The 13326-nt window shown below is 38.2% G+C and overlaps 1 protein-coding gene and 1 pseudogene across 2 annotated transcripts in view; both read left to right on the top strand.

Moving 5' to 3' along the window:
- Positions 1-10970, top strand: part of dclre1a (DNA cross-link repair 1A (PSO2 homolog, S. cerevisiae)) — a 43544-nt gene extending 32574 nt beyond the window's left edge. Inside the window, exons 8-9 of one of the 2 annotated variants that reach the window (XM_069899977.1) lie at positions 7536-7677; positions 8467-10970. In XM_069899977.1, coding sequence (XP_069756078.1) covers positions 7536-7677; positions 8467-8627 — 303 coding nt within the window. In that variant the 3' untranslated portion in view covers positions 8628-10970. Of the gene's footprint in view, positions 1-7535; positions 7678-8466 lie in introns of those variants that run through there. The other variant, XM_069899978.1, reaches the window with a different exon arrangement.
- LOC138745145 (U6 spliceosomal RNA) lies at positions 3438-3526 on the top strand (annotated as a pseudogene).
- Positions 10971-13326: the final 2356 nt, after the last annotated feature.

Raw genomic sequence — 13326 nt, 5'->3', positions numbered from 1 at the left:
AATTACATTAAATATTGGTCTTGCCATTTATCACCTTATCTTTTGAATACATTAAAAGAACTAACTACTAAATGGAAAACAATGGCATAAAATCCATTATTTAACTTGATTGCAGTTTGGGTGGATATCAACTCTTAATCGCTTTGCAGTTTTACTGCATGGTTTCCTTAAGAGTGATGATCTGACACCATTGCAAAATCAGCTGATGAGAATTGACATCTTTTTGTTTTGGATTGCGGTACTTTGATTTATTTTGCTTTGGTAATTATTGCAATGTTCTATGTTTCAAATCATTGAATAACCACAAGGCTAAATTTCCCTGATATTTTCTGGCAAGAATATTTGTCTTCCCTTAAAACAGTCTTGCTCGATTCAGTGTTTTAACTTTAATTTTGTTTAGTTTGGTGAGTGTTGTGTACAGTATATTCTATTTAAAAGGTCTTTATAATAACTGATGTTAAAACTTCTGTTTTCTATCAAATGTGTAACTACATTTGAGAAACTGTCCAAGTAAGTCTTTATCCTTCTTGGAATACAACTATTTATCATGCAATCCCTAGTTTTTATTGCCAAAGCCAAATTATTTCCTTAACACATCTCCAGAGTGGATTGTATTTTCCCTTTTTGTATTTACATGGCCAATCCATTGCTATCATTCTATAACTTTGACTTTCATTTCCTCCAAATCAACAATTCCAATTTTGGCAAATTTTATAGTTGTGATTTAAATCCATATAATTTATTTATGAATGAAAAGTGAGGGGCCTGATATGGAGGTGGGAACTCTGTAACATTCAACCTAGTTGAATGTAATGGTGAGGTTGCTGCAGAGAGAAATGGATTGTAGGTTAATCCACAGAACCACAAGAGTGACAGAGAGGATCACTGGAGGATTCCTCCCACCCCCCCTCCCCCAAATTGAAGTGATCTACCGTGATCGTTGTCTGAAGAGGATGCACAAAATCGTTGGGGACCCCTTCCACCTTGTATAATATATCTTTCAGCTGCTCCTGTTGGGAAAGCGATATAGGAGGATCAGAGCCGGCACCACCAGGATAAGAAACCGCTTCTTCCCATGGGCAGTGAGAATGTTGAACGACTAACCATCTGAGACTCTCATATTCACGAAACAGTGTCTGTTTGTTTATATGAATGCTTGTCCTTCATACGTATTGTTGTCTGGATGCTATGACTGGTTGTGTATCTACATGTTTTTCACTGATGACCAGAGAAATGCTATTTTGTCAGGTTGTAGTTGTGCAATCAGATGATAGTCATGATGTACATAAACAATCTGGAAGATGGGACAGAGTGTAGTGTATACAAGTTTGCAAATGACACTAAATTGAGTTGAAAAGCAAATTGTGTTGAGGATTCAGAGTCTACAGAGAGATATAGATAGGTTAAGTGAGTGGACAAGGGTCTGGCAGATGTTGGGCAGTGTGGGGTGATCCACTTTTGGAAGGAAAAATGGAAGATTAGAATATTATTTAAATGGCAAGCAATTTTAGCATGCTGTCATGCAGAAAGACTTGGGAGTGGTTGTGCATGAATTGCAAAAGGTTGCTTTGCAAGTGCACCAGGCTATCAAGAAGACAAATGGAATGTTAGTCTTCATTGCTAGAGGGATTAAATTTAAGAGCAGGGAGGTTATGCTGTAACTGTACAGGGCACTGGTGAGTCCACATCTGGAGAACTGCATGCATTTCTGGTTTCCTTACTTGAGGAAGAATGTACTATACTGGTTTGGAGGTGGTACAGATGAGGTTCACCAGGGATGAAGGGGTTGGCCTATGAGGAGAGATCGAGTCATCTGGAACTGTACTTGCTGGAATTTAGAAGAATGAGAGGGGATCTTATAGAAACATATAAAATTATGTAAGACATAGGTAAGATAGAGGTAGGTAAGTTGTTTACTTTGGTAGGAGAGACCAGAACTAGGAGACACAGTCTCAGGATTCCAGGTAGTAAATACAGGACACGGTTAAGAAGCAACTGCTTTTCCCAGAGAGTGGTGTATCTGTGGATTTCACTGTCCATTGTAGCAGAGAAGGCGACCTCACTAAATGTATTCAAGACAAAGTTGGATAGATCCTACATAGCAAGGGAATTAAGGGGTATGGGGGAAAGGCAGGTAGGTGAAGATCAGCTATGATCACATTGAATGGCAGAGCAAGCTCAACAGCCTACTTCTGCTCCTATTTCTATGTTCTTTATAATAAACTTGACCTGAATTCCTGTCACTAAATACCCCTGAACCATTAATGTTTTCTTTTTCTCCACTGAGTTGGATCTAATATTGTACTTTCATTTGGATTCCATGAATTTATTTGTTCATTCGGCCATGTGAGACTTTGCCAAAATCCTTGCTAAAATTGAGTCATGTAAATACAGAGAGGGAGATAATGGGTTCAGGAAAGGAATCTAAAAGTTTGGCAGTCAAAAGCATAGCTATCATTGATAGAAAGAGGATGTCTTTGTTACATTTGTGACAGCATTTTAAAGCTGTATTCTAGCTATTAGCCGCATGAAAACGATTGACCAAGCTGCCATTGTAAGAATCACTTGAGTGGTAAATGTGTAGAGCCTGTAAATTCTACATAAATTGACATGATTTTCAAAACGTTTTCTTGCAACACATTTGCAGTCAGCATTGAAAAGGTTAAATGGTATGTTGCAATTCATTTTTGCCTAATTTGAAATGATCTTTAACTCAAAAAAAACAAATTATTTTGATCTCCTCACGTGAGAGAGAACCTTAAATGTTGCTACTAGTCCCTGTGGGATATCCTCTATTTACTTCCTGAGTTTGTTTTCCTCAGATAGCTGATAGTAACTAATTAAGTTGTTTTAACAAGATAGGATACTTCTTAAAAAGTTCAAAATGTAGAACTCTACAGCACAGAAACAAGCCCTTCAGCCCTTCCACTCCTTACAAACTATTATTCTCTCTCGTTCCACTGACCTGCACCTGAACCATATTCCTCTGTACCCCTCCCATCCATGTAATTGTTCTTAGAAATATTCAAATTTATTCTAGTTTTAAATTTTAATTAATACTGCTGAGATGTTTATTCAAATTAATAAATTAGAACAAACTTTTCAGATAGATTTTTTTATTCTCCAATTATTTAAGTTATGGAAAATAGAATGGAATTTCCACAATGCAAAAAATTCCTTAGATCTTTATTGGTATGTTAATTTTTACAGAAGCACAGAACAGTTAGGATATTTATTTCAAAAAAATTATCATGTCTATTGTATTTACTGTAATTCCTGCTTAAAGTTATAGTTTGTCATTTGACTCTCCAACCTTGAATTGTAAATATGTGATGTTTCTTACTGCTACTTATAAAGAGTCAACATTTATTTCTATGAATCTAGTCAGAAGAATATCAAGCGTTCATGAACTAAGATAACAAATAATGTTTCATTTAGATGCTTAGGCAGCACAGACTTAAATTGGAATGACACAGAGAATATTAGCATGGTCCTTGCGCAAATTTGCAAAGCATTCTATATTTTTGTGAAATAATGGTCAGCACAGGCTAGAAGGGCTGAAGGGCCTGTATTCTGTGCTGTAGTGTTCTGTGGTTCGGGATTATCAGCCAGTTTACATTATGAAGTGCAATACAAAAAAGTGCTGGAGAAACCCGCTCACAGTGTCTGTCAGAAGTAAAGTGATACAACAAACGTTTCGGACCGAGCTCATTGTGACACAGCACCTGTATCTTTATCCTTGCTGTATAAAGTACACTGACCTGCTGAATTTCTCCAACATTGTGTTCCTGATCATCATCAGTGGTAATGTCACCACAGAAATTACACACCACTGAGGTGAAAGATTGTGTTAAAGCAATGCAAATCTCTCTGTATTTCTTAGTCCAACAGTCGAGAGGCAATATTCAGTATTTGGATATGCCATATTTTCTAAACCTATTTATTTTATAGTAAAATCCTTATCACTATCTGGACAACTAGCAAAAAAAATAAATAATTGAGTTTAAAATTGGCACATCTCACCCTTCGTTCTCCCTTCACACAACACACAGTCTCGAGCAACTGGACAGTTCACTCATCTCGCATATACCATTCCCCATAGGTTCCAGATACCAGGGGTTTTTACTATAGATGTACGGGTGTACATTTTGATTATCATTTGGGATGTTATTCTATTAATGTGCATATCATACCTTTGCAGAGGCAAGACAATAAAATAAATTGCTTGTATTTAAATAATCTCCAAACGATGTCCTAAATTGCTTCAAGGCAATTGAATTTCTCTGAAATGTTAGGTTGCAGAAAAAAAATCTGGCAAGCATTTTCCAAACAACAATATGATGAAAGACCAGTTAGTCTGTTTTGATGGTGTTTGTTGAAAGATGAATGTTGGCCAGAACATCAGAAGAATTTCCTGCTTTTTAAAAAAAAAAATAATTTGGAATATTTTGTGGCTGGACTTAAAATGGCACATTTAACTGCAAATTCTGAAACCGCGCCATTATTAAACTAAGCTCTATACCTGAGTGCTTCCCTTGTGCTAAAAAGGTGCTCCAAACCAGTGTTATAGGGTGGAATGTATACTTTGAAAGTTAACTTTTAAAAAATGCAAGTTTTCACTAACAGTTCTGCTCCCCTTCCCCCAATACAGAAATTGGCATTATTAGCAGAATTCAGCAGATAGAGTAGCATCAGTGGGAGAAATAGAATTGCCAGTCTGTGGCAGATTTTTTTTTAATCAAAGGATAAACCTATTTGACCTCACCAGTCTATCTGTGCAGATGCATCTGTCTGCAAGAGCAGTGATCAGCACAAATAAATGGAGTAGGCAAAATCCCAATTTCAAACTAGGGAAGTTCTTTATCATGTTGTATTGCACCACCATTGTGCTAAATGGAATAAACAGAACTGAATGAGATAGTTGCGGCAAGGTCCCTTCTGTCATTTAAGAAAAGGTTGGATGTGTACATGGAGGTGAGGGGGTTGGAGGGTTATTGGCAGAGAGCGGGAGGTTTGAGCTAGTGCAGCTGATCTAGTGAACTGGTGCGGACTCAAAAGGCCAACATGGCCTGTTTCCGCTCCGTAAATGGTTATATGGCTATAAGGGGACTGAGAATGTAGACAAAAGATAGCTAATGTAATGAGGACAGCATGCAAAGGGTTGGCAGTGAACCAGGGAGTGGTGAAGAATGAGAGGCAGCGGCAATTGACTGGTAGATGCCAGAGAAAGGGAGAGAGAGGCAAGGGAAACAAAGGGGTCAAACGGGGGCAGGTGAGTCATACAGGATAGAGTGGACGATTAGAAGGGACAAAGGTGGATGAAAAGAGTAGGTGACAAGAATGATATCGTGAGATCAGATAGAACTGAAAGGGGGATGGGAAGAATCCAATAGGGAAAAGGAGTTGGAAGAGGAAGGAATAGAAAAAGGAATAAGAATGGGTGAGAGCAAGACAAAATGGGGGGTGGGGGATGGGAAGGGATATGAACAGAAGTTGTTTGGTAAAAGCAAAGAAGTGGCACATTACCCGAAATTATAAAATTCTACATTCATAACATTGGGCTGTAGACTGCCCAGGTGGAATATGAAGTGCTATTCCTCTCGTTTGTATTGGGCCTCACTGGCAGTGGCAAAGGACAATGATGGACAAGTCAGTGGGGGAATGAGAACACGATTGAAATGGCATGCAACTGGACAAAGTGCAGAGGTTTCCAGAAGCTCGTTTTTGCCCACTGATGCTGCTTGACCCACAGAATTCCTCCAGTAGATTGTGTGTGACTCTAGATACCAGTATCTGTAGTTTAAAGCATGGCATGTTTTCTCATGGACTAACACTGTGGAGTATGATGCTGCAAATCTGAAATAATGCAAAAAATGCTGGAACCACTTGGATCAGGCAGCATTTTGGAAACAGATTTGTCAGAACTGGAACAAAGTTTCCTCTGCTCCTTTCAAATACTGTACTTGCTTTGTGACTTACAGGTCCATTCTTCTGTCTCCAACACTATGTTGCATATCATGGCACTTTCCCAAGCAACCACAGGAAATGTAACAACTGTCCTTGCACCTCTTCCCATCCCATCATGTACAGACTTGGGTGACTTCTTGCAATCTGCATTGTGCTTTCACATTGTGGTCTTCTTGGGACAAATCAGAGCTCCTGCATTTAGTCCACAAGAACAGCTTGAGCTTCCAGTTGCCTGTCATTGTCCCATTTCCATTGACCTCTTTCTGTGGTCTGCTGCACTCAATTCAAGCTGCAGAAACATCTGCCTGGGCACATTGAAGCCTTCTGCGCTCTGCCTTGTGTAACTTTTTCTGTTAGAATTGGCCATTGTTTGCCGTTATCTATCTGATGTTTGGTTAAGTTTATAGCTTGACATATTGAACAGCCTTACAGAACTGTTGAGTGGTAACATTTGACAGACAAAGAAGCATAATTTACTTTTGATTGTCACATTAACCCATTTGATCCCATTCTATTAGAGCTATTACTTTTGCACTATTTTCTGTTCCCCATCGTACCTGCAGCTAACATTAAATTGTTTTCTCTCCTCCTCCCTTCTGCTGAAGGGTCCAGGACCTGAAATGTCCATTCTATTTCTCATTCCACAGATGCTGCCTTACCTGAATGTTTTCAGCATTTTGTATTTTAATGACTTGTGCAGGATTATTCAAATCACACCTTAAGAGACCATGGGTTTAATTCTCTGTTTGACTTGTATGAAGGAGTGCACCATAACCAATGAGCACTGAAGGCCCCGACAGTTCTGATTGAAATTGCTAACATGTCGTTAAGTAAATTTCAGACAAGTGTAGACCACTTATTTTTTAAATTTGTAATATTTCAGGTGATCATAGTTTTAAAAAAATTATTATATATGTCAGTGTATAAGAGGACCCTAGAATTTCCACTTAAAATGTAGGCTTTGAGCTGCACTCACTAAATAAGGCTACCCCAAGTCTGGCACTTATCACTGACCAGTAGAGTGATGCTGTCAAATTATCTTAAAAGCAAATTACCCAGTAAAGCTTTAAATTTCATTGGCATATTTTAAAATAAACTACCGTTAGCTCCTCTAACAGGCTGTATAAAACCCGTACAGAGCTGCCGGCAGTCCAACTAGGCCAATGGACCCCACAGGGAACCGCTGAGACTTTGCTGTTTGATTCAATTTTATACTTGGCAAACAAGACGACCCCCTAGTTTTGGAGTGACATTTCTAAGATAGTGGAAAGTTAATTAATGCACTATCTGTAATCCCTGCTGCTCTCAAGCTCTCCAAATGTGTACTCACCCAGACTTGCTTTCACAGCCACATTGCCTTCCTCTCCACTTAACTCCGCCACTGTCTTGTGCCTCATAGCTTCCAGTTCCAGGTCTCCCAATTTAGCCCTCACAAGGATCTGAAGGGAGTTCCACTAAATTGAATAATTTATGAATTAATTTTTAAATACCAAGAAGAGCAGCATGTTTGTTAGTTGTTCAAAATCTGATCATTTGATTGTCTGCTCAAAGTGCATTTTCTCTTTTAGGGTTTGCAAGCACATATGAACAAGTTTCCAGGAAAGTATGACCGAGTTGTTGCATTCAAACCAACTGGATGGACATACTCAGGCCAGGGTGGTACAGTTCTCGACATCAAGCCTAGAGTCCAAGGAAAGATTGCTATTTATGGTTGGTGCATTATTAGTAAGCCGTGTGGATGTACTACCTTCCGCATTCTTTAAGAGCCATTTAACAAAAGTGCAATACTGATTCATTTTTGTTCAGTTCCAATCTATTTTGGCAGTAAGCAGCATCCAATGAAGAGTTATTCAGATTTGAACAAAACAATGCTATGAATAGTTTAAATCTTCCCAGAAAGCTTCTGAGACTTGATTTATACTCATGGTTTTTGTGAGGAAACAAAAGGGTTTCTTTGTTAAATTTGTAGCGCAAATTGGTAGCAAAGAAACCACAATCAAAACATGATCGCTTATCAACTTTGTTCATTATTGTACACAAGTTTAAAATAACATAAGGGAAATGTCAGGAATCTAACAAATAATATTGAACTGTACCATTGCATGTACCAAAATACAGGGGAAAAAAATGCTTTGTTTTGCATGCTATCTAGGCAATCTAACTCATACAGAAGGTAGTATAACAATAAATCAACAAATAAGTGAGAACAATTTAGGACGTAATGTTACAATAGTTGGTGCATGGTATGAAGAAAAGTTTTGCTATCAAGCTCACTTTTGTGTGTTGCTTCTGGCAGACCCTCTACTTGCAAAGATGGTGATGTTTGTCATATACATTGTGCAATGTACACATGCACCAAAATTCTTTCTTGCTGCAGCTGAGCAGGAACTTGTGTACTTCAAAATTAACATGCATGAGGTAATGTGAGGAATATCGAGCAACATGCCCCAATTTATTAGTTAGTGATTTCCTTTTTTTTGAAATTCCCATCTCTTACAGGTGTACCTTACAGTGAACATAGCAGCTACCTCGAGATGAAGAGATTTGTGCAATGGCTTAAACCAGCCAAAATTATTCCGACAGTTAATAATGGAAGTTGGCAAGAAAGGAATATGATGAACAAAATATTTAGTGAATGGATGATTGAATCTGTTCAATGATCTTTAAAGGTTTTGTAAATATTCATTAGATTGTTTTGAATTAAAATATTTTGGAGAGTGTTTTACAAATTGTTGAATGTATTGATCTTTAAGACTAGAAATGATACGAAGTAATTATCATACTATAATATTTAAAACCGCAGATTATTTGAGATAAAATATTGTCCGCAGTGGTTTGCCTTAAATGATCTGCCACACATGAATGAGTATAGTGATGTAGAAAGAATTTAATTACTATTTACAAAGCAACGCAACTCTTTTGTACATAAATTATGAAAGCATTGCAGGATTGGTTTAAGTGCTCACTAACCAACTAATACAGGCATTATTGTATGGTTAAAAAGGTATTCATTTTAATAATGTTGTATAAATAGAGATGTGACCTTCTGCTTAGTCTTTTTCAACTATTTATTCCAATTATACAGAAATAGGAACTATAATAAACTGTTATTAGCTGGGTTTTCAGCAACTGCTAAGCATGCCAAGATGTACGTGCTACTCATTCATAGTTTTGTCATACAGAAACGGGCCCAAAGGCCCAGCTTGTCCATGCCAAACAACATGCCCACCAGCTTTATTCCACTAGCCCGTGCTAGGCCCATCCCCCTCCCATCCATGTGATCATCCAAGTATTTCTTAAAAGAAGCCAACAGACTTTCATTCCACCACCCTTTGAAGAACGCATGCCCCTTCTAAATCTCATTCCCCTTATCTTGTTATCCCCTCTTGCTTTTGGTATTCCTTCAAACGCAGTCACTATATACTGTATCATTGTCCATGATTTTACAGACAACAATAAAATTCACTCTCAACCTCTAATGCTGTAAGGAAAGCTGGTTAATAGTTTTTGACACACTGGGCCATTGACTTACAATTATAATGACTCATGCTTGGTTTTGCTTACAGATTTTATCTGTGGGAAAGCATTCCTGGATGATTGTCTCCATTGATTATTTTTAATTATAGCAGTGGAGGTATTTGCTGAAAGTAGTCCATGAGCTAAAAAGTTAAATTTTTTTAGGAGGGTGGAGGAATGTTGAAAAGGATGGGAAATTCCATGATGGTAGTTAACAACAAAAAGGGGGAATTTTAAAATCTAGTCATTACCAAATTATACTAATTTAGATCAGAAAGCATGAGGGACCCAGATGTGCAGGGCTTAAATTAATATTTTGCTATTTGGATGAGCTGGTTATATTAGGTGGAAGCTAAAAGACTGCTCAGGAAAGTTTGAATAGTTAAATTCATGATGAATACACATTTTGTTTTTTGGAAGCCGTTTAACTGAGATGGAGGAGGATTTGTGCAATATGAAAGGAAGCTTTAGTGATAGAAGCTCGTCTGTATCAAGGTTGGGAATGGTCTGCCTCAGCCTTTAGGTCAGGTAATGAATGAACCTTAATAAATAAGATAAATTGTAACAATGGACAATGAAGATTTTGCTTCCTGAACATTTGTGTGTGTTTTAATGGATTTTGGGCTACTGATCATGAAAATCACCTTCAAAATGTTCTTATCACATACTTTTTTTTAGATATAACCTATTTTTGTGATTTCCTGTCAAATTTTAAGTCTTCAAGTATATTGCCCAGAATGCAAGATGTTTGAGTCAGTCCAAGCATGCCTGGGCATGCAATCAGTGCAGGTGCTATGCAAATGTTGTCTTAGGCCTGGGCATGCTGGGAAGGCATTTAATAAGAGAACTGAGAATTTTCTTGGCAACTGCAGAGCACCAAACTATATCCAGCTGATTGACAACATGCTTAAAGCAGACCAAACCATGAGTGCAACACGTCACTGAAATTTTATTTTCTGCACTCACATTTGGACTTCCCAGCTGATTTTGGTGCAGTCAGTGGCGAACATGGTGAAAGGTTTCACCAGGACTTTGTGACCATGGTGTCAGGGCAACTAGGATTCATCACTGCTGGCCAACTATTGTTAGACACTGACTCGAGAAGCTTCAGTGCTAAGTACAAATGAAAATCAGCGGCAAAACATTTTTAGGTCAGTTGAACTAACGCAATGTGTCAGCGTCACTCTGCGATTAAACAGGATAAATTTAATACAAGTTAATTGAAAGTTTCTCCAACTTCCTAAATGATACAGCAAATCTGAAATTATCTTTGTGTTCACCTTGAAGTTGTCTATCATAATCCTCAATTTGTTTTCAGGAAGCAAACTTTTTGAAAAAAAATTGTCCAGTGTAATCTGCTTGTAATTAATAAATTGTCCAGCATCATGCTATGGTGAGAAATTGTAATGAATACTAGCAGTACATAGCATACTTTTGTATTATTACATGACAATAAAAGAGATCTTGAATCTTTTTTAATTAAATTTTTTTTTTAATAAATGGACAATATTTGTGATTTGTAATGTATTACTTGACAACATTTTTGGCTCATGATTAAAGGATGAACCTGTGAGGTGTTTCAGGCAACTTACCTACAGCATCACCAAGTCACCCATTGTTATCAATTCTCATTCCCTGTTACAACTGGTGAAACCTCATCAATAATATTATGACCAAACTATTTGGCTACTTGTGAAATAATCCAAATGGATGAATGCTTCTGATCAATTCTTAGGGGGCCAATGAGGCCTTTATGGAATAGCAATTTCAGATTTACAATCATGAGATTCTTTTTCTGCAGGCAAGGCAGAATTGCCACTTATTGGTAGTGCAAAAAGAACTTTAAACAGATAACAAATGTAAATAAACCTACAATACAGCAGGAATTTTAAACATCAATAAAGTCCATGAGTCAGAGTCCTTAAATGGGTCACAGATTGAGTTTGTTGTGGAGGAGTCTGATTGTGGAGAAGTTCCCTCTAAACTTTTCCCTTTTCACCCCTAACCCATGTCCTCTGGTTTGTATCTCACCTACACTCAATGGAAAATATCTATCTACATGAACTCTCTAGATTCCTCATAATTTTAAATATCAAATCTCCCCTCATTCTTCTATGCTCCAGGGAATAAAATCTTGTTTAACCTTTCTCTATAACTCAGTTCCTGAAGTCTGGGCTATATCCTAGTAAATCTTCCCCACACTCTTTCTATCTTATTGATATTCCTGTAGTTAGGTGACCAAAACTACACATAATACCCTCACCAATGTCTTGTACAATTTTACCGTAACATCCCAACTCCTGTACTCAATACTTAGATTTATGAGGTTCAATATGTCAAAAGATCTCTTTACAATCCTATCTACCTGTGACACCATTTTCAGGGAATTATGTATCTGTATTCCCAGATCCCTCTGTTCTATCACACTCCTCAGTGCCCAACCATTTACTGTGTGTAGCACTATCAATTAGACCTGACAGACCAGAAGTCCAGATTAATGGGCTTTAATCACTATAAACTTATTCATATCTTACATGCTGTTGGCCTGATTCCAAGGCAGTACTGAGGGAGGAGATTGGGCGCTACCACCTTTATTAGGAATCCTGGCGGGCCAACCAGTACAATGACTGCAATGCAGTGTTCCACCGCACCATGTGTGTCCTTTCTTGGTTTACCCTTCCAAATGCAACACCTCATAATTGACTGCATTAAGTTTCATCTGTCAATTTTAAGCCCATTTTTAAATTGGTCCTATTCCCTCTACAAACTTTGAAAGCCTTCCTCACTGTCCACAACACCTCCAATCTTTCTGTCATCTGCAAATTTGCTGATCTGGAGGTCAATTGGATCATTGATATAGATGACAAACAACAATGGCCCCAGCACTGATCCCTGAGACACACCACTAGTCACAGGCCTCCAGTCTGAGAAGCAATCATCCACCACTACCACTCTCTGGTTTCTCCTGTCTAGCCAATGTCAAATCCAGTTGACTACCTGCCCATGAATGCCTAGCACCTGAATCTTACTGACAAACTTCCCAATGTGTGATTTTGTCAAAGGCCTTACTAAAGTTCATGTTGACAACATCCATAGCTTTTCCTTCAACTTTTCTGTCTCTCCAGCAACTAAGTTTCACTGATTTCCATAATGTCAATGTCATATTTCCTCGTGCCAATCCACGTTCTCTGCCTTTCCCATAACTTGAAATAGATGCAACGGAGAAAATTCCCATCATCTATGACCCATTGACTTCAGATATATGTAATCTTCACTTCATCTATTTCCCCTTCCATTCCCTATCTACTCCAGCACTGTGGTTCTCATACCCCACCCCGAAGCAGTACTGGCATACCTTCCCAGAAGGATATTAGGCCTCCTCCCTGTCGGAACAGGTCCCACCTTCCCTGGAAGCCCAATGATCCAGAAATTTGAAGCTCTCCCTCCTGCACTAATGCCCTTAGCCTCATGTTAAGTTCATGTTGACAACATCCACAGCTTTTCCTTCAACAACTTTAATTTTCAAAACCCTCTACAGATTGGTTAAACACAACCTACCATGCACAAAGCCATGTTGACTCTACCTAATCAGTCCCTGGCTGCTATCCAAATACTTGTATACCCAATTCCTAAGAACCTTCCAATAACTACCCATTACTGATGTCAGGTTGACTGGTCTATATTTTCCAGGGTTACTTCTGAAGTCTTTTGTTTTTTAAAAAAGCAATTGAACAACATGAGCAACCCTCCAATACTACACCTGTGGCTAAGGACATTTTAAATATTACTGCCAGAGCCCCTGCAATTTCTACACTACCTTCCCTCAAGGACCAAGGGAATATC

Source organism: Narcine bancroftii, chromosome 10, assembly GCF_036971445.1.
Source record: "Narcine bancroftii isolate sNarBan1 chromosome 10, sNarBan1.hap1, whole genome shotgun sequence".
Classification (NCBI taxonomy): domain Eukaryota; kingdom Metazoa; phylum Chordata; class Chondrichthyes; order Torpediniformes; family Narcinidae; genus Narcine; species Narcine bancroftii.
The sequence above is the reverse complement of the archived record's forward strand: the minus strand, read 5'-3'. Positions and strand labels throughout refer to the sequence as shown.